Genomic DNA, 23,289 nt, shown 5'->3' on the forward strand with positions numbered 1-23,289 from the left:
AAGGGAAATGGATAGGTTAGAGCTGGATATAGTGGGAATTAGTGAAGTTCGGTGGCAGGAGCAACAAGACTTCTGGTCAGTTGAATACAGAGTTATAAATACAAAACCAAATAGGGGTAACGCAGGAGTAGATTTAATAATGAATAAAAAATAGGAGCACGAGTAAGCTTCTACGAACACCGCAGTGAACACATTATTGTAGCCATGGTAGATACGCCGGCCGCGGTGGCCGAGCAGTTCTAGGTACCTCAGTCCACAACAGCACGACCGCTACCGTCGCAGACTCGAATCCTGCTTCGGGCATGGATGTGTGTGGTGTCTTTAGGTTAGTTAGGTTTAAGTAGTTCTAAGTTCTAGGGGACTGATGACCTCCGATATTAAGTCCCATAGTGCTCAGAGCCATTGAACCAAGGTAGATACGAAGTCCACGCCTACGACAGTAGTACAAGTGGATATGCCAACTATCTCCGCAGATTACGAAGAGATTGAAGAAATGCATGATGAGATAAAAGAAACCATTCGGATAGTGAGGGGAGACGAAAATTTAATAGTCATGGGTGACTGGAATCGACAGTAGAAAAATGAAGAGAAGGAAAAGTAGTAGGTTAATATGGATTGGGGGTAAGAAATTGAAACGTCCCCTTAGAAAAATTATTCAGGACTGTGCTTAAACTGACACACAATATTTTGTTAGCGCAACGCAATCTGACTTTCAATAATCCCTACAAAGGAATGGGCCCTGATTGACATTAAACTATACCTTTCACAAATCACATACCTCACAAAAATCTTCGTTACTCTAGCTACAGCAATACAGCGAGCACCACTACTGCCAGCTAAATAACAGATTCAAACTACCGAAGGCACTAACTACTGATATGTATAGTTAGCAAATGAAAGATTTTGATAGAGAACAAATAATGTATTTACCTTAATAGTCATAATATATATAGCAGTTCATGACAAATTACAAAACTCCGCCATCTCTCCCCACATCCACCACTGCTGGCGGCTCACCACCAACTGCGCAACGCTATGCGCTGTTCACATCCAGCTGCTGCTGCCCAACACTACAGTGGCAGACAACAATGCAAACTACCCACAGACTGCACACAGCACAGCCAGTGATTTTTCATATAGAGCGCTACATGGCGTTACCAATAAGAAAACATAAACAGCCTACTTACATAGTAAGAAAACATAAACAGCCTACTTACATAGCCCCCATGCTCCCCACCAAAAAATTTTACAAATTGTCTTGGGCAGTGGCCAATAATGATTTGATAAAATTTTTCCTAATTACAATAACAAAGATATCAAATGCACACACTTATTGATACAATGTTGGTCAAAAGCTAAACTTTCTCACAGTCCATAAAGACAGTCCTAATCGTTCATCACAGTAAAATAGCAGTGTTTTTCTCAAAGTCTGAGCAGTAAAAGAAAATGCACACGGTAGTAGTGGATTTCCATGCAGTCTTGAAGAAGTAGTGTTGTCCTTCCAACGGAAAGACAGTGCTGACTCTCGACATGCAGACAAGTAATGGGTCACAACAGAGCAAACCCACAGCAGAGTCATTCGAAGTTTTGAAGAATATTGGTAGGTAGGTCATCACAGAGCAGACCCACTGTAGTCCTAGTAGAGAGTATGGTATTGAGGTGCAGACCCACTGCAGTCCTTGTAGAAATAATGGTACTGGTGAGTCAGCAAAGGTGTAGACTCACTGTAGTCCTTGTAGAAATAATGGTATTGGTGGGTCATCAAAGATGCAGACCCACTGTAGTCCTTGTAGAGGTGGCCAGCAGCCATCCGTTGCGACTGTGCAGGTGCACAATCACCATCGAAGTGCCTTGCGGACAATATAGCAAGTCCATAAACCACCACTTGTGCACTCACGAAGTTTTTGGAGTTGACCTTAGAACCAGCAATGCTGTTAACCAGTCCCTTGCTGAAGTAGTAACACACGTGCAAACACTAACAGTCCCTACTTCTCACATATTCTCCATATACTATGATCAACAGAAACGTTTGCAGTGAAATGGAACTTACAAGTTACTTAATTTGATGAACCGGTGTCAATTACAATTTTATAACATAAGAATATAATAACAAAGGTACAAAATATATCATTAAAAACATAACAATACAGATAACATTTGTAGTACAGGCTTCACAAAAGAATCGAACTAACATATACGTCAGTGTTACAGGAATTATGACATGAGTACATACATAAAAGATCAAAATAACCTTCGAAACATCAACTTCACACATGAGCATTAAAACAAAACACAATAAATAATGTCTAAACATCTTTACAAAGAAAATAACATATTATCAGAAAAATTCTACAACATAACTCTTATTAGCTAAACACATTAAGACAGGAAAAACATAAATTCACATAGTGTAATAACACAAAAATACAGGACAGGGTTTGTTTTTAGTGTGACATTTGGTGCTGCAGTCCACCCCAAAACTTCAATCGATGTATCTTTCCTCTTATTTCAACATTTCTTTCCACAAAAAAAAATTCTATCCAAGCATCCTTTCTGTATTTATGTTCACACATTTCTTACCTCATTATTTATTTACCATTATCTTACCACATCATTTATTTCCAAGAAAATCCTACCTAAACCCGTGGGCCCTAAATCCTACTTTTTTGGTTCATATCCTCTTTCAAAATTCTTTTTTTTTTTTTGGCCAAACCATTTTCTTATAGCTTCACAATGCATTTCTTCCAATTCATCATAGTTAGTTTCTTATATAGTCTACCCCCTCTTAAGCTAACTTAAATCTGCTGAGCTCAGATGCTAAATTATGGGACGAGGCAATGCAGCAGCATAAAACAATTAATATAAAAATCAATGACAAAAAATTCAAACTGGCAAAGCAATTGCAATATTACCACTAATATAAGGCACTGTGCAGCAAACAAGAAAAATAAATGCGTAGTAAACTGGCTTAACAGCGTAATACAAAGTCAAATTCAGTAACATTATGCCTGGCAAACAGCAGCAGCAAATAAAAAAAACATATATCTAAACATGACATAGCTCAAGCAAAAAAAATATTACACTAAAAATGGCCATGTCTAATACCTATGTCACATCTTAACACTAGAGTGATGCATCACGAGAACTTACACTAGCAGATAAGTTACCAAATCGTAAAGAAATTATTTATGCAATTCCTGTGAAGGGAAATGTCTATTTATGTGCCCTCGTTTTCTTGGAAGTAGATCATAAATTTCTTATTGACTGGATCTGTAGGCATAAAATAACTATATTAGTACATATATTAAATTTTATTTTAACCAATGCTGCAGTGCAGCTAGAAACTAGATATTAAAGAAAATGAGCAAATATGTACAAAGGACGGCATGAAACATCATTCATTAGCCATATGGCTTTTCATAAGGCAGTAAAAATTCTCTCAATTCTCGAGAAAGACGCTTGTCATAATCAGGTGTGCAGATGTAAGTATCTTTCCAAGTAATGAGCGTGTCGTATTTGCGGTGCTTTCTACAAAGGAATGTCAATAGCGAGAATAATGGCCTCCCTTTTTTTTTTCTACCACCTAATGGCTTTTTCTCAAGGCGGCTGGCACACCTGGCCGCTCACAACGAATTACGTCACGGTCACTTACCTTTCTTACCGAAATATTTACGACACCAGTTTTCGCTACAGTGACAGTCTCATATAAAAATTTCACAGGTCGAAAATTTGCGTTACAAATGTGTAGAAACAAAATCCTGTAAATATAACAGGGTCCAAAAAAATTTCGCTAGCATTGTGATACATTCACGCATATACACACATTTCATAACTCTTAAAGTACGATTCTTGGTTTCCAACAACCTTTTTCACAAACCAGAGTCCCTAACCACTACTCATTATTCCTTACCTTATTCGTCAACACTTCTTCAATATTTCATCATTACAGATATGTAGCATAATCAAATAACTCATATAGCATCAGCTTACTGATAATAAACATACCGCAACAGCATAACACACATAGTCATCGTAATAATAACATCATAACACCTCAGTCAAATCTCTAAAACGTCGTAGCTTTCTGCAATAATTTCAAAACCTAAAAAAATTCTCTGCTCATGTCAAAAGTGTTATCTGCCTCAAACGCACTTTAAAAATCATGATCCCATACCAAATACATCATTCAAAGCTCTCGTAGTATCACAATGGTTCCAAAAAATATGAACAGTTTACAAAGTACAGACAAAATACAGTTTCATAAGTGTGAAGTTATCCAACTGTGTAATTGCGTAAACATCTGTCACTGATGTAGTAAAAAGAATGTTTGATTCTCTGTCAAATAATCAGATAGCTGTGTAATTCTGTGTTAGAGAAATATGGTACCGATGTGTAAAGTTGTATAAGCAAATACCATATTAGCTTGGGCTCCTTTATGCTTGCCACACACATGGTACACAAAGTAAGCGTGCACCTCCCTGAGGATTAATGTAATTATACCCTCAGGTGTTACAGATTACAGCAACGGAATGAAATGTATCACGGAAAACCTTTGTATCATTGTACTTCAAATATCTTTAAAAAATAAATGTTTTAAGTACAAAATTAACCACTCAAATGCGTGTCCTGTAGCGCTAAATGTGCGTCTTGCTGTAAGATAATTCTGTGGAACTGTCGTAGTTATCGTCCTCTGTAAGCAAAGTTCTGCTGAAGTCAATGTACTTACCTCATGATAAACAAAAGTGAAATGCTTTGCGTATAGATATCTTAGTTATTACGCTTATTGCCGTGATGAAGAAAGTACTGTGCTGTGACGTATTGTTGTGCTACGGAAAAGGCTGTCTCATTGTAGCTATACCACAAAAGTTACTACTAAAACATGTTTTACTTTCCAGAATAATACAGAAAAACTGTGCAGATATAAAACAGATGCACTGCAAAAGCAACAATGTAAATTGTGTCACACATTAGTAGCGTCGTGATAAAATTGTGTAGCTGTCACATAAACTAACCACTGTGTCATCTGGTATCTCACAGAAAGTACTTTAAATCCAGAATGTATTTTCAAATAAACCAAAATGTTGCATGAAAATCTTATTAGCAGTACTGGTAAATGTTCTAAGTAAGTGAGTGTTATAGTCGTTACGTAATCGTGCAACTAACAAGCAAGAATGTACACACACAATAACACTGTGTCGCCTGTTCACAATAATAATGCATTCGTAATTTCTGTTTAAATAAGTTCTCTTGATTCTTGACTGGATATTTAACTTGAAACATTGTTGCATGTTAACAGTTTCTCAGTGTGACAAATTGTACTAGTAGCGTGTAGTGAAAAATTTTATGGCAAAGACTAAGTTAAAAAACAGATTATCTCTCAGTAAGCGGTTTTACATGTGAAGTGTGGTGCAATCCTTTACTCTTCATAGTACTCAGAGTTTGAACTTGAATGCAATTATCATGCGGTATACGTGTGTTTTTCTGAACCAAGTTTCAGAGTGTCCATTTGTGTTGAAATCGTATATACTGTGTCCTTTAAGTTTTCTTGAGTTTTTGCAAGTTGCGTAACCGAATCGGTAGATGCAACTGAGTCAGTTTTAGCTTGCAAGGTGTTGTGATTTTCATGAACAATAGTTTGCAGTTTTTTATGGCTGCTTCGTGATTCTGTAATGCATTTTCATGACGCGAAAAAATAGGTTGGAAATGCTCACAAATTTGTGTTTTTACGTCATTACAGACTTTTTGACATTTCGATTCGATTCGATGTTATGTAACTCAGTAGTTAAATCTTCACGTGTTTGTTCAAGTGTGGTGTGAAGATTTTGTTCCATTGCGTCTAACTGTTGCTGTGTTTGTCTCTGGTGTTGTTCCATTGTGTCTAACTTTTGAAGCTTTTGCTGTGTTTGTCTCTGATTTTGTTCCATTGTGTCTAACTTTTGAAGATTTTGTTCCATTGTGTCTAACTTTTGAAGATTTTGTCCCATTTGTTCCTGATTTTGTTCAAGCGTTGTGTCTAACTTTTGTAGCCTTTGTCCCATTTGTTGCATTAACTGTAATAACAATGCACTGGTGTCTGAAACCTGTTCCACAGTGCTTTTCGGCAGTGAAGTTGCACTGGCAACATTTACATTTTGACAAGCAGAAAATGTGTCTTGACTTGTTTGCGAAAACGGTGAGGACCCAAAACCTGAATCTACAGTATTTGCAAAATTGTGTCCTGTCATTTCGGATTCCTGAGGCGAGCTGTTGCCGAGCGATCGATCGATAATGCTTCCCTGTTCACTAATTGTTTCACTGCCTACGCCATTGTTTGCCGCCCGCTCCATTTCCCTATGCACAATTACCAAATTACTACTTTGAACATTAGTTAATTCATTACATGGTGGCGCTAACACACTGCTTTCGTCTTCGCTGTCATTTCTCAGTTTACTTTGGAGCCTAGTGTTACATTTTTCACACGCCATTATTGTCACAATATTTCACACGATAACACAGAAAAGCACAAAAGAATGGGCCCTGACTAACATTAAACTATACCTTTCACAAATCACTTACCTCACAAAAATCTTCGTTACTCTAGCTACAGCAATACAGCGAGCACCACTACTGCCAGCTAAATAACAGATTCAAACTACCGAAGGCACTAACTACTGATATGTATAGTTAGCAAATGAAAGATTTTGATAGAGAACAAATAATGTATTTACCTTAATAGTCATAATATATATAGCTGTTCATGACAAATTACAAAACTCCGCCATCTCTCTCCCCACATCTACCACTGCTGGCGGCTCACCTCCAACTGCGCAACGCTACGCGCTGTTCACATCCAGTTGCCGCTGCCCAACACTACAATGGCAGACAACAATGCAAACTACCCACAGACTGCACACAGCACAGCCAGTGATTTTTCATATAGAGCGCTACATGGCGTTACCAATAAGAAAACATAAACAGCCTACTTACATAGTAAGAAAACATAGAAGCCAGCTGGCAGAATTTTGCGCAGAGCACAACTTAATCATAGCTAACACTTGGTTTAAGAATAATGAAAGAAGGTTGTATACGTGGAAGAGGCCTGAAAACACTGGAAGATTTCAGATGGATTGTATAATGGTAAGCTAGAGATTTATGGAACCAGGTTTTAAATTGTAAGACATTTCCAGGGGTAGATGTGGACTCTGACCAAAATTTATTTGTTATGAACTGTAGACTAAAGCTGAAGAATCTACAAAAAAATAATAATTTACGGAGATGGGACTAGGATACACTAAAAGAACCAGAGGTGGTAGAGAATTTCAGAGAGAGCATTGAAAGACGATTGATAAGAACGGCGGAAAGAAATGCAGTAAAATAAGAATGGGTAGCTTTGAGAGATGAAATAGCGAAGGCAGCAGACGATCAAGTAGGTAAAAAGACGAGGACTAGTAGAAATCCTTGGGTAACAGTGGAGATACTGAATTTAATCGATGAAAAGAGAAAAAATAAACATGCAGTAAATGAAGCAGGCGAAAAGGAATACAAACGTCTCAAAAATGAGATCGACAGGAAGTGCAAAACGGTTAAGCAGGGATAACTACAGGACAAATGTAAGGATGTAGAGGCATATGTCACTAGAGGTAAGACAGACACTGCCTACAGGAAAATTGAAGAGACCTTTGGAGAAAAGAGAATAACTTGTATGAATATCAAGAGCTCAGATAGAAAACCAGTTCTAAGCAAAGAAGGGAAAGCAGGAAGGTAGGAATACATAGATCGTCTACACTGTTCTTAAGTACAATATTACGGAAATGGAAGAGGACGTAGATGAAGATGAGATGGAAAATATGATACTGCGTGACGAGTTTGACAGAGCACTGAAAGACCTGAGTCGAAACAAGACCCCAGTAGTACACAACATTCCATTAGAACTACTGATAGCTTTGGCAGAACCAGCCCTGACGAATCTCTACTATCTGGTGAGACAGGATAAATACCCTCAGAGTTCAAGAAGAATGTAATAATTCAAATCCCAAAGAAAGCAGATGTTGACAGGTGCGAAAATTACCGAACTATCAGTTTAATAAGCCATGGCAGCAAAATACTAACACGAATTCCTTACAGACGAATGGAAAAACTGGTAGAAGTCGGCCTTGGGGAAGATCAGTTAGGATACCGTAGAAATGGTGGAACACGTGAGGCAATACTGACCCTACGACTTATCTTAGAAGAAAGATTAAGGAAAGACAAACCTACGTTTCTAGCATTTGTAGACTTAGATAAAGCTTTTGACAATGTTGACTGGAATATTCTCCATCAGACTCTGAAGGTGTCAAGGGTCAAATACAGGGAACGAATGGCTATTTACAATCTGTATAGGAACGAGTTGGCAGTTATAAGAGTCGAGGGACATGAAAAGGAAGCAGTGGTTCGGAAGGGAGTGAGACAGGGTTGTAGCCTATCCCCGATGTTATTGAATCTGTATATTGGGCAAGCAGTAAAGGAAAGAAAATAAAAATGTGGGGTAGGAATTAAATCTACGGAGAAGAAATTAAAACTGTGAGATTTGCCGATGATATTGTAATTCTGTCAGAAACAGCAAAGAACCTGCAAGAGCAGTTGAACGAAATGGACTGTGTCTTGAAAGGAGAATATAAGATGAACATCAACAAAAGCAAAACGAGGATAATGGAATGCAGTCTAAGTAAATCGGGTGATGCTGAGGGAATTAGATTAGGAAATGAGACACTTAAAGTAGTAGATGAGTTTTGCTATTTGGGTAGCAAAATAACTGATGATGGTCAAAGTAGAGAGGATATAAAATGTAGACTGGCAATGGCAAGGAAAGCGTTTCTGAAGAAGAGAAATTTGTTAGTATCGAGTATTGATATAAGTGTCAGGAAGTCGTTTCTGAAAGTATTTGTATGGAGCGTAGCCATGTATGGAAGTGAAACATGGACGATAACTAGTTTGGACAAGAAGAGAATAGAAGCTTTCGAAATGTGGTGCTACAGAAGAATGCTGAAGATTAGATGGGTAGATCACGTAACTGATGAGGAGGTACTGAATAGAATTGGGGAGAAGAGGAATTTGTGGCACAACGTGACTGGAAGATGGGATCGATTGGTAGAACACGTTTTGAGACATCAAGGAATCATCAATTTAGTACTGGAGGCTAGCGTGGAGGGTAAAAATCGTAGAGGGAGACCAAGGTATGAATACACTTAACAGATTCAGATGGATGTAGGCTGCAGTAGGTACTTCGAGATGAAGAGGCTTGCACAGGATAGAGTAACACGGAGAGCTGCATCAAACCAGTCTCTGGACTAAAGACCACAACAACACACATTAATTACCTTTTGGCGTTGCGATTTTTTTTCTGTCAGTGTATGAGATTAGTTATACTTTCTTTGTGAAATTCTCTTCCTGCGATAAAATAATAAATTGAACAGTCCAATGTTACATCTCAAGTGAGAACCTTCCAGATTATTTATCGGAAATGACAACTAAATATCAAGTGAATTTGGGAGGACACTTCTGAAGCACATCAGGGAGTAAATCAACAGTCACGTGTGAGCCAAATGTAGTTACCAGTACTCCATTAGACAAACGATAGGGTGATTACTTTCAGTCAGCCGATGGGGTGAACTAGCTAGCAGTTGAGAAGTTCGCCTTTCCAAGACGCGCCGAAGTCTACTTCTACCTCACAGATTGGCAGGGGAGCATGCTCAATGGTTTTTTATCTAAAGCACAGTTACGAATAATATCCAGGCTCACCGACTATAACTCAAACTTCGTAAATAAATAGCAGGGGAATTATTATGACGGCCCTTCTCTTCGGTAGCAGTCGTAATGATTTTTTCCATCAGACTGATAAACTGATTCGTCAGATGTGATTCACGTGTTTTTATTTTCTAGCATCACCCGTCGTTACCCCGTGAACTTTATGAGGACATGGCACATTTTCTTCGTTTGATAATTATGAATTGATAAACAGTTTTTCAAGCGTTCTTCCATGGGCACGACATAATGTTTCAAATCAAGTAGGCGAAGTGGGCTTTTGAGCCCACTCGCAAATTAATAGGACTGGCCGGTATGTGCAGAGGAAATCCGGTTCGTGCTTCTGCTAACAGGAAGGGGAAAGCACCTTGCATGAGCACAAGTAAAATGGAACATAAAACGCGGACAGCATTGTATGAACATGGATTGGCGACTTCTACGAACAGCTGGAAGGCGGCGCCATGGGTAGTCCTCTCAGTCCAGTGGTGGCCAACTTCTTCATGGAACAATTCGAAGCACAGGTACTGGACTCGGCGACTTGCAAACCTAAGGTGTGGTACAGGTACGTCGATGATATTTTCGTTGTGTCGAGTCATGGTGAAGAACAGCTCGGTGACTTCCTAAGACGAACAGACTCAACACCAACATAAAATTTACCATGGAAGTAGAAAAGGACAAAAAACTGCCATTTCTAGATGTGCTGGTCACAAGGGATGGCGAAAACCTGGGACACAGAGTGTGTCGAAAACCGACACACACGGACCGATACCTGCACAAACTATCAAACCACCACCCGAGCCAGAAAAGAGGCATGATTCATACGCTCGTAACGCGAACAGGACGAATATGTGAGCCGCAGCATCTCAGACGCGAAATGCAACACCTGAAAAGTGTTCTGAGAAGCAATGGGTACTCCACAAATTATATCAGAAGTGTAACAGAGCCAAACACTGGGCGGAGTAAGGAGTCAGAAAAAGAAATGTCGGGTACGGCCTTTCTATCATACATTCCCTGAGTGACGAACAGAATCGGTCGTATATGGCGCAAACATGGCGTAAAGACGCTTTTCAAACCGACAAGGTAGATCAAAGAGTGTCTTAGATCGGCAAAGGAAAAAAGGGACCCACTTGCAATGTCGGGAATATACCGTATACCATGCACATGCGGAAAAGTTTATGTCGGAATAGACGATCGATCAACACCAGGATCAAAGAGCATAAGCGACATTGCAGGTTGGGGCAGGTGGAGAAATCGGCCGTGGCAGAGCACGCACTGAATGAGACCGAACAGGTAATAAAATTCGCCGACACGGAAGTTCTGGCTGTAGAGAAGCACTGTCACACGCGATTGTTCAGAGAAGCTGTAGAAATACAAAAACAAGCGAACCGTTTCAACAAGAAAGAGGATCCTGGCTTCCCGCACTCCAGCGAACGAACGTCGCAGGTATCAAGAGGAGAACCGCACCGTAAATGATGGCGAAGAAGCCCTCGACGTTGGCGCGCCAGGAACATAGTCTGCGGCCGCGAGCTCGGCTCCAGTTCATGGAGGCTGAAGCTTTGACAAGGCCAGCCACTCGTGCTGGCGAAACGTCAGTAAAATCATTAGATGAACGTCGGCCGAAGAACCCGAGACAGAAGCCAATAGACAATTTGTTATTGTATGTATTGTCTGAAATATGTCTTCATTAAAAGAAACTGCTATTCGGTCTGCAGTTATCAAAATAACGAGTAATGTCATATATCTGTAGTGACTACAATATAATCGCAGATATTGCTCTGTCAGTGAAAGCCAAATGCGTATGATAAACGGCCGTGCCAAAATGCAGTGCGCTTCAGACGGAAGGGAACCACATCAACAGGCCCATCAAGCTGAATGTGGGGTGAAGTGCTGCGAAAATGACGTCTGTTTTACAAGTAGTTTTACAAGTAGTCCCTGATTTTTTCATACTAGCGAAGCCTTTAGGGTGCCAGAAACTTTATATGAGAATTAACACAATGCAAATGTTAAAACAGACTACTACGTTAAAAAGTACTCTCTTTGCGGCTGAATATGACTCACAAGGAATTACTCATGTGCGAAATGGCAAGTTCCGTCTTTAGTAAGCCTCATTTGGAACTGTTATTTTAACAGGTATACCGGGAAAAATGTTAGTTGGTAATGTGTATCAGGAGTGGGACAGAAAATGAGTGACCAGGAGGTGCAGAGGTCAATCTTCTGTGAAATATAAGTATTACACTTCAAAAATTGATATCACCGACATTCGAGAACTGTTCAAATCAAATCATTATCTTGCACCATGAACACCGAATTAAGCGCACCACAGTGACCATAAAGGTTCACATCGTCAAGATCTATGGCGAACTCCTTGGGGGATGCAAACCGTGCAGGACCTTCAGCTAGTTATCCACTCTTAAGGAATGCATATGGAATCGTATTGGCGTAACGGGGTAATGAGAAGTGATGGAATGTGATAGCACGCTGAATGCGAAACGGTCTATCTTGGAGCTTATGGTGTAACTCGGTCAAGTAGTTTTCTAAATGTTTGGTAACAACGCTGTCACCTGTACATGTTCTGTATACACATTTATATAGATTTATACACTGGGTGTATAAAAAATATATATCTTATCTATGATAATTGTCACGGGTTCGAGTCCCGGCCGGGGCACACATTTTCAACATGTCCCCAATGATGTATATCAATGCCTGTTTGCAGCTAGGGTGTCGATTTAATTATCATTTCATTCTAGAGAAGCTGCACGGTCATCAATGGTATCTGTTCTTTCGGGAACAGATACTACTTTCATATATACAGCTTATGTCCTCCCAAATCTTTACAAAAGTAAGTGTACAGTGTGCTTCCCGCTAAAACTCAGAAAACATTCCCGGTACGATCAATGGAGTTACATGGTGTGGTAGCCCTGTCTCCCCTATACAAGAAAAAGTTCCCGGTCGTACCCGAAGGGCATGCTTTTGAAGATACAAAGGCCAGGATGTATCACCCGCTAGAAATTTCGAGAGTACTCGAGAAAATTCCAGAACATTCTGGAAGATTCCAAATGGTCGAGAACACCCCATATCACTAAGGTTCACACTGCCCTCTGGAAAGAAAGCACATCACCTGGAGCTTTGTTACAGGCCACACAGTCGTCCCCATACACGCCACGCATCTTTCACTCAGTTTATGCCCTCTGGCCCACAGATATCGCACTACACTTCGCTGTCCTCCACAAGCTGGCGGCAGTAACATGTGCACCATGTTTATCTCGTAGTTGAGGCTTCTCTCTGTACAAAATACTTTGCGCAGTGCAAACATCACACTGGAATGGGATTTTCACTCTGCAGCGGAGTGTGCACTGATATGAAACTTCCTGGCAGATTAAAACTGTGTGCCGGACTGAGACTCGAACTCGAGACTTTTGCCTTTTGCAGGCAAGTGCTCTACCAACTGAGCTACCCAAGCACGGACCACGCCCCGTCCTCACAGCTTTTCTTCTGCCAGTACCTCGTCTCCTACTTTCCAAACTTTACAGAAGTTCTCCTGCGAACCTTGCAGAACTAGCACTCCTGAAAGAAAGGATACTGCAGAGATGGCTGGTTCAAATGGCTCTGAGAACTATGGGACTTAACTTCTGAAGTCATCAGTCCCCTAGAACTTAGAACTACTTAAACCTAGCTAACCTAAGGACATCACACACATCCATGCCAGGGGCAGGATTCGAACCTGCGACCGTAGCGGTCGCACGGTTCCAGACTGTAGCGCCTAGAACCGCTCGGCCACTCCGGCCGGCTATAGCGGAGACATTGCTTAGCCATGGCCTTGGGGATGTTTCCAAAATGATATTTTCACTCCGGAGCGGAGTGTGTGCTCATACCTCACAGATTTACTTCTGCCAGTACTTGGTCTCCTACTTTCCAAACTTTACAGCCCTCCTGCGAACCTTGCATAACTAGCACTCCTGAAAGAAACGATACTGCAGAGACCTGGCTTAGCCACATCCTGGGGGATGTTTCCAGAATGAGATTTTCACTCTGCAGCGGAGTGTGCCCTCATATGAAACTTCCTGGCAGATTAAAACTGTGTGTCGGACCGAGATTCGAACTCGGGACCTTTGTTTTTCGCGAGCAAGTGCTCTACCAACTGAGGTACCCAAGCACGACTCACGCCCCGTCCTCACAGTTTTACTTCTGCCAGTACCTCGTCTCCTGCCTTCCCAACTTTACTGATATTCCAAACTTCAAACCATTTCGTCGTGAAATTGTAACATTCCAGCTGCAATACCATGGGAGAGATCCTAATGTACATTTAACAGTAGGGGGGAACACTACATCCCTGTGTCACAGTCTTTTTAACCCAAGCACTTCGCTCTTACCGAGCGAGGTCTCGCAGTGGTTAGATACTGGTCTCGCATTCGAGAGAACGACGGTTCAATCCCGCGTCCGGCCATCCTGATTTAGGTTTTCCGTGATTTCCCTAAGTCGTTCCAGGCAAATGTCGGGATGGTTCCTTTCAAAGGGCGCGTCCGACTTCCTTCCCCGTCCTTCCCTAATCCGATGAGACCGATATCCTCGCTGTCTGGTCTCCTTCCCCAAAACAACCAGCCAACCAACTCCGCTCTTGATCTTATTGCAAATGATGTACAACCCCTCATATTTTAGCATTGGGGTCCTGGACCACCGTGTACCCGGACTACCGAGGCAGATGGTGTCGTGATGCTGTGCTGCTGTGCCGCAGGAGATCACCAGCTACCTGCTGGTGCACCGCGTGAAGGGCCTGCAGTCGTTGGGCGCGCTGTTCCCCAACCTGGCGGTGATCCGCGGCCAGGTGCTCTGGGTCGACCACGGCTACATCCGCTACTCGCTCATGATCTACCAGTTGGAGGACCTCAAGGAGGTGGCGCTCGCCTCGCTGACCAGCGTGCTGCGGGGCGCCGTGCGCATCGGCAAGGTGCCCCAGCTCTGCTACGCCCACACCGTTGACTGGGAGTCCATCGTCGCCTCCAAGGAGATCTACATAGACGCCCCGGAGTGCGGGTGAGTACGTCATGTCGTATACCCTGAGGTGACTCATGCCACACCTCCTAACATCGTGTCGGACCACCTTTTCACCAGAGTAGTGCAGCAACTCAACGTGGCATGGACTCAACAAGTCGTCGGAAGTCCCCTGCAGACATGTTGCGGGTGAGTACGTCATGTCGTATACCCTGAGGTGACTCATGCCACACCTCCTAACATCGTGTCGGACCACCTTTTCACCAGAGTAGTGCAGCAACTCAACGTGGCATGGACTCAACAAGTCGTCGGAAGTCCCCTGCAGACATGTTGAGCCATGCTGCTCTATAGTAGTCCGTTATTGCGAATACATAGAAAGATGGATCCTTTATTGTATGATAGCGGAACAAACACTGGTAGCAGTTGTTTCTGTAAAATATCTGGGAGTATCCGTATGGAACAATTTGAAGTGGAATGTAATATAAAATTAATTGTTGGTAAAGCGGTGCCAGGTTGAGATTCATTGGGAGAGTCCTTAGAAAATGTAGTCCATCAACAAAGGAGGTGGCTTACAAAACACTCGTTGCTCATCAGTGTGGGATCCGTAGCAGATCGGGTTGACGGAGGAGATAGACAAGATCCAAAGAAGAGCGGCGCGTTTCGTCACAGGGTTATTTGGTAAGCGTGGTAGCGTTACGGAGATGTTTAGCAAACTGAAGGGGCAGACTCTGCAAAAGAGGCGCTCTACATCGCGGTGTAGCTTGCTGCCCAGGTTTCGAGAGGGTGCGTTTCTGGATGAGGTATCGAATATATTTCTTCCCCCTACTTATACCTCCCGAGGAGATCACGAATGTAAAATCAGAGAGATTCGAGAGCGCACGGAGGCTTTCCGGCAGTCGTTCTACCCGTGAACCATACGCGACTGGAACAGGAAAGGGAGGTAATGACAGTGGCACGTAAAGTGCCCTCCGCCATACACCGTTGGGTGGCTTGCGGAGTATAAATGTAGGTGTAGATGTAGAACTACTGCCAGTGCAGGATTTTGTGCGCGAACCTCTCGATTATGTCACATGAAGTTCAGTGGGACTCATGTTGGGCGATCTGGATGGCCAAATCATTCATTCGAATTGTTCAAAATGTTCTTCAAACCAATCGCGAATAATTGTGGCCCGGTGACAAGGCACAATGTCACCGATAAAAGCTTCATCGTTGATTGGGAACACGAAGTCCATGAATGGGTGGAAATGAACTCCAAGTAGCCGAACATAACTATTTCTGCGCAGTGAGCATGCACCATTGTGGAGTCACCAACAGCTTGCAAATTGCCTTGTTGACAACATGGATCCATGGCTTTGCGGGGTGTGCGCCACACTCGAACCCTACCATTACCTCTTACCAACTGAAATCAGGACTCATCTGACCAGGTCGCGGTTTTTCAGTCGTCTAGAGTCTAACCGATATGTTAGTACTTTCAACACTGCAGCCCAGTCAACAATCGTGGTAATCTAATATATAAGAAACTATCAGCCGCAATGGAGGCTGATAGTTTCTTATGTATGTAACCGATATGGTCACGAAAGGAGAAGTGCTGCATGCGATGTCGAGCTGTTAGTAAATGCACTTGCTTTGGTCGTCTGCTGCTGTAGCCCATTAACGACAAATTTCACCGCACTGTCCTGACGAATACGCTTCTCGTCCCGACCCACATCGATTTCTGCGTTTTTCACGCAGTGTTGCTTGTCTATTAGCACTGACAACCAAGCCAACGCCCCTCCTCTCTGTCTTTAAGCGAAGTCCATTGGCCACTTTATTGTCCGTGGTGATGGGTAATCCCTGAAATTTTTTTTTCTCGGCACACTCTCAACACTGCGGATTTCGGAATATGGAAATCCCTAACAATTTCCGAAATGGAGTGCCCCATGCCTCTATCTGCAACTAGCATTCACAGTTAATTCTAGTCGTTCAGCAATAATCACTTCGGACAATTTTTCTCATTAATCACCTGAGTACGTATTGCAGCTCCTCTAATGCGATCCCCTTTTACACCTCGTTTATGCGACACTATCGCCATCTGTATTTGTGCGTATCGGTGTCGTATGCGTTTTGTCACCTCAGTATATTACCTTAGTAGGCGCCACATTTGGTTGCTTGTAGCAGGATGAAGACAAAGTCCAGTGCACCTAGATCTCGACCTGAACAGTGTGTCTACATGGAGCAGTTTTCACGTGACATTGTGTTCATAAACTCATTAGATGAAATATTACCAACCTCTTTATAAGATCACACTGATTGCTTTGGGGTTCTGGACCTGGGTTAAAGGTGGTAGAACTTTAATATATGAACCTCCACTGCTAACTTAGAGGAGGTGGAGAAAAATTTAGAAACACCAAGATAAATGCATGTCCGAAGATAATCGCAGACGCTAGCCAAGCATTCAGGACAGGCTGCTGTATTTGACCATGAACAACACCTGTGCAATAATCTGAATACGTTGCAAGTTGTGGATAGAACCGTTTTCTGTGCAAAGTAGGGCAGCTCGTTTCGTATTATCGCGCAAGAGGGGTGAGAACGTCACTGATATGGTATGCGAGTCGGGGTGACCGTCACTGAAACAAAGACGGTTTTCTTTGTCGCGAGATCTATCTACGAAATTTCAATCATCAACTTTCTCTTCCAATTGCGAAAATATTTTGTTGACACCCACCTAGGTAGGGAGAAATGATTATCATAATAAAATAAGAGAAATCAGAGCTCGAAAGGAAAGATTTAGGTGTTCCTTCTTCCCACGCGCCATTCGAGAGTGGAATGGTAGAGAAGTAGTATGAAAGTGGCTCGATGAACCCTCTGCCAGGCACTTAAGTGTGAATTGCAGAGTAACCATGTAGATGTAGATGTGGGTGCGTTATGTTGGAGCCGTTGAATTTGAGTGTGGCCAAATTGTTGTTGCTCATATGTTGGGTGCTTCCGTAACCGAAGTAGCCGACGTGTTTGGTATTTCAAGACGCACAGTATCGAAGATTTCTACCACATACAGGGAAAGCGGGGAAAGATCACACGCTAAGACACAATGCAGATATGTGCTGAGTGATGGTGACAGACGGTCGTTGAAGAGCATTGTGACGAAGAATAAGAGGACGACAGCTGCGAAAGTCACTGCAGAACTGAATGTCTCGCGAACCCTGTCAACACCAAAACAACACGAAGGGAGCTCCATAAGCTGGGAATTGGGGAGCGAACTACAATTCCGAAATCAATCATCAGTGACGCAAATGCAGTTAACAGGAAAATGTGGTAGTGAAGCCATAAACCCTGGACTGTGGAGTAATAGAAGAAAGTCATTTGGTGGGATTGAGACGCGGAACTTAGGGAAAGACAGGGTTCAGTGTGGACAGGGCCTTTCTTAGTTACCGTTGGTTGCTCAGTTTAAAAAAAAAAAAAAACACGTACGCCTTTTTTGGAACCAATTACAAATGAGGTTGACAATAAGGAACAATTATCAAATTTGACTATTAAGACATAATGTCTAGTAAAAAATTGTTAAGCAAGTTGCACTCACGGCTGAAGGTCTTATTGACCAGAAATTAAAATTATTAGTCGGCTGAAGGCCCAAATAGTAATAACTCAAAAACAATCTGACGGCTGAAGGCGTGGATAGCAAATCCTTAAGAACAGTTAAACTTCTACAAGAGATAGTAAAACATTTTTTAAAAAAACACAGTCATCAAAATGTCACTATTAAGAGACAATATCTAATTCAAAATTTCTTTCACCAAATTGCATTACGGCTGAAGACCTTGCTGATCAGAAATTCAAATTATTTGTCGTCTGAAGGCCCCAATAGTAATAACTCAAAAAAACAATTTAACGGCTGAAGGCCTGGATAGCAAATTTTTAAAAACAGTTAAACTTCTCCAAGAGATACTAAAATATTTTTTTAAAAAAACACAATCAAAATTTCACTATCAAGAGACAATATCTAATTAAGCATTCTTAAGACAAGTTTCATTCATGGCTGAAGGCCTTATTGACAAGAAATTCAAATTACTTGTCGGCTGAAGGCTCCAATAGTAATAACTCAAAATTAAAATATTTTTTAATAACAATCATCGCAATCTGATCAAACCAAGAGAGAAGTAGGCCTCAGACAGCGCTCCAAGGATCGGCCTGGGAAAGTTGCTCAACTTCATAACCGATGACACAGGCAGCCAAGAGTTGTATTCACTTAACCGGATGGCAACTCGAACTAGTGACAGTTTAAACGCAGACCAACACTCTTGCAAAATCTACCTAACATGTGGTAATCAGTACAATGATGGAATAATCCAGGCAAGGTGGAACCAATGGACAGCACTGCGTCTTCAGAATCCGGTGTTTAGAACATCTAGAAGCAGAAGGAACCACTATGATCAAGGTAGTCTAAAAGAACAAATATCCGAACCACAATCAAGGAGGCTGTAGAACTACACTCCTCACCAGACAGCAGCAGCAAGACGAGGAAAGGTACACTGCCGCGAAAATACGCTAACCTCCAGGGCAAGTAACTGGGGCGTTAGCGACCACTAGGCAGAAAAATACCGCTGGTTGTACTTCATCAATAAACACAAGGAATTCAGTGATTAATAATAAGAAGTGGAGGACAGCTGATTAATACTGCCAACTCCAAACACTCCACTCGTTGCTCTACATCTCAGCGACCCTGTGAGCAGCAATATGCGAACAAACGTCGTGATCTCAAAATAGTGGGGGTTTCACTACTGGGTTAATGTTCACTCAACTCAAACGTCCTGGGCCCGCTGGACAACGAGTTTGTGGCCCTCGCAACTGCAGCCCCTCAATTCGGCACTGCCTGCATGCTGCCAGCGGTCCCGGTATGTCCTCGTGCTGCAAGACCTCACTGCTTCTCCATCCCAACCGAAGTACCCGACACACTCCAACCTAGAAAAAAGATGACGCCATTCCAAAGATAGTACTATGGTACTAGATATCCGCTGCTGCTGCCACTTGTGAACAGACAACACTAGCAAACATAGTGGCGGCTGTAAACACGAGAAGAAAACGAGACGGCACTATCCCTGTTACACGATGCCAACCTACCAACGGCACCAACACGAGCTGCAACATGGCTCAGGGATGAGTCTCGTTTTACACTGTTTCCAACTTCTGGCCGAGCTTACATCTGAAAAGTGAGACATACTGGGGATTTGGTGACGATTTGGGCAGCCTTATCCTGGTATTCAATAGGTAGCACAGGTATTCTGCAAGATTGCATTACTGTCAAAGATTATGTGACCATGTTGGCTGATAAGTACCATACCATGGTACAGTGTTTGTCACTGAGTGGTAATGCTGTGTAGCATGACGAGAGGCCCCCTCCCCCCAACTTTCATACAGCTTGTATTATCCAGGTCTGGTTTTCTGAGCACAAGGATGAACTTTTGTGTCGCCCCTGGCAACAAGTCACCAGACCTCAATATTATCTAATCTTTGCAGTCTACTTTAGTCAGAAGGGTGTGAGACCACTGTCCTCTCCCACCATCATTACCTGAGGATACCACTATTTTGAAGAAAGAACGGTGTAAGATTTCCTTGAAAACCATACAGGACCTGTATTTATCCAATCTGAGACTAATGGAAGCTGTTTTGAGTGCCAACAGTTCTCTGACACCCTATTAGTCATGGTAATGTGTTGCACTTTTCCTGTTCCCATACTTTTGTCGAACCCCTGTAAGTCGCGACATTGTAGTGGTGCGTAGGTACCAGTCAGTTGTATGGGATCATCGCAGTAAGATGTCCAGCATGGAGGCCTGAGAGAATGGCAGAAGGGAGACATCGTGCTTGGACGTCACCATACCCACCCGGTGAATTTCCCCACTTTGCTTGAGTGTAACTTGCTGGTTGATTTGGGGGAGGGAACCAAACGTCGAGGTAATCGGCACACTTGAGTGTGAAATGTCTGTCATGTCTGCAAGGAACAGTACACCATTCACATCATTATAACACTGTGCAACACTATCCTTGTGTTGGCAAGACGTGCTCCTGCTTGTGATTGTGGTAGAGTGACTGTACACGCGAGGTTGCTGGTGGAGATGTGCAATTCCGACACATCACCCGGTTTTTCTGGGTTCCGCTGACTTAACAAATTCAGAGATGTTGCTTCGCTGTTCTGGAAACGCTCGGTCGTGGCCTTGTACAGAAGTGGAGGATGTGGCGCTGTAATAGTAGTCTTTGGAGGAAACCCTGAACTACTTGTCTCGCAGTAAAGAGCAAACAGTTTTACGTTTTTAAGGGATGCCATTTAATGACTCCTGTGATTGTTCACATCACGATTCGTTGTACGCTTAATACATTGCACAATGTTATCAATACCATTCTGCAACTGTGGGTAGATAATCTTCAATTATTTCCAACATGTATATGCAGCCTCATTGTAGGCTGACCTGTGGCTATGCATTGCTAAACACTTTTATAAATGACATTTCGTAACAACTGACGAGAGCCAATACCGACACGACTGCTCACTGCGGCCCCCACTCCCAGACTGCTTTTATGGTTCATTTGTCTCTGAGCACTATGGGACTTTTCTGTGGTCATCAGTCCCCTAGAACTTAGAACTACTTAAACCTAACTAACCTAAGGACATCACACAACACCCAGTCATCACGAGGTAGAGAAAGACTGCTTTTGTGATGCAGCAATTAACATAACTGCTAGTAGGCTGCCCATACGTCTATCTACTGTGGTCCCCACTCTTAGGCTGCTTTCATGATGAACTAACTCATAACAGATAGGACCCACCATCGTCACAACAGTTCACTGTCTTTCCTACAACCTATCGCTACCAGCTCGACCTTCCTCTGCGCTGTTGTGGGCAGAATAATGGCGTGACAGATGACTGATTTATCCTACAAGAGGTGTTCAAAAAGTCACCCACACATTTCAGTGCCCTTGGTAGCACGTTGAATGGTGTGTTGTGTTGCCCATGAAACACCACCTTTATGGGCTTGAATTTGAGCAACAACAATCGTGAGAGACAAGCTATTCATGTGTATCCAACTTCATAGTGCACACGTCCTGCTTTAACCAGCCCCACAAATGGAAGTCTAATGGTGTTAGATAGGGTGATCTGGCCAGCCAGTTAATGGGTCCGCCGTGGCCAATCCACCGTTGAGGAAATGTGCTATTCGGATATTGGGATACTTGTCTGGTGCAGTGAATCGGTGATCCATCATGCTGCAGGTACATTGGACGTCGTCAATCCAGTGTCACGTCTTCTCGAAGTGCAGATACTCAGTCAGGAAACGTGCAAATGCTGTGTGCGTCGTGCAGTTTGGCAGGAACATGGGGCCTATCATACCACACTAGACGCTCACTGAGAACCTAACTTGGAATCTTATTCCCCTAGTGTTATGTGGGTTCTCCATCGCCTGTGTATGAGAACTGTGGGTGTTCACGATACCATTACTGTAAATGTAGCCTCATATGCGTATAAAGTTTACAGGGTTATTACAAATGATTGAAGCGATTTCACAGCTCTACAATAACTTTATTATTTGAGATATTTTCACAATGCTTTGCACACACATACAAAAACTCAAAAAGTTTTTTTAGGCATTCACAAATGTTCGATATGTGCCCCTTTAGTGATTCGGCAGACATCAAGCCGATAATCAAGTTCCTCCCACACTCGGCGCAGCATGTCCCCATCAATGAGTTCGAAAGCATCGTTGATGCGAGCTCGCAGTTCTGGCACGTTTCTTGGTAGAGGAGCTTTAAACACTGAATCTTTCACATAACCCCACAGAAAGAAATCGCATGGGGTTAAGTCGGGAGAGCGTGGAGGCCATGGCATGAATTGCTGATCATGATCTCCACCACGACCGATCCATCGGTTTTCCAATCTCCTGTTTAAGAAATGCCGAACATCATGATGGAAGTGCGGTGGAGCACCATCCTATGGTACGTTTAGCTCCCTGCTTGCTTTATTCGTCGACTTCCGCGGGCTACGCGTGAAACTTGCCCGCACGCGTTCAACCGTTTCTTCGCCCACTGCAGGCCGACCCGTTGATTTCCCCTTACAGAGGCATCCAGAAGCTTTAAACTGCGCATACCATCGCCGAATGGAGTTAGCAGTTGGTGGATCCTTGTTGAACTTCGTCCTGAAGTGTCGTTACACTGTTATGACTGACTGATGTGAGTGCATTTCAAGCACGACATACGCTTTCTCGGCTCCTGTCGCCATTTTGTCTCACTGCGCTCTCGAGCGCTATGGCGGCAGAAACCTGAAGTGCGGCTTCAGCGCCCGCATCTCGTGGTCGTGCGGTAGCGTTCTCGCTTCCCACGCCCGGGTTCCCGGTTTCGATTCCCGGCGGGGTCAGGGATTTTCTCTGCCTCGTGATGGCTGGGTGTTGTGTGCTGTCCTTAGGTTAGTTAGGTTTAAGTAGTTCTAAGTTCTAGGGGACTGATGACCATAGATGTTAAGTCCCATAGTGCTCAGAGCCATTTTTGCGGCTTCAGCCGAACAAAACTTTATGAGTTTTT

At 42.8% G+C, this 23,289-nt stretch overlaps 1 protein-coding gene across 1 annotated transcript in view; it reads left to right on the forward strand.

The window, feature by feature from the left end:
• Positions 1–23,289, forward strand: part of LOC124716810 (insulin receptor-related protein-like) — a 162,128-nt gene that overhangs the window by 5,891 nt on the left and 132,948 nt on the right. The window contains exon 2 of the mRNA XM_047243360.1: positions 14,495–14,793. Within this exon, the coding sequence (XP_047099316.1) occupies positions 14,495–14,793 (299 nt within the window). The remainder of the gene's footprint in view (positions 1–14,494; positions 14,794–23,289) is intronic.

Source organism: Schistocerca piceifrons, chromosome 9, assembly GCF_021461385.2.
Source record: "Schistocerca piceifrons isolate TAMUIC-IGC-003096 chromosome 9, iqSchPice1.1, whole genome shotgun sequence".
In the NCBI taxonomy this organism is placed as follows: domain Eukaryota; kingdom Metazoa; phylum Arthropoda; class Insecta; order Orthoptera; family Acrididae; genus Schistocerca; species Schistocerca piceifrons.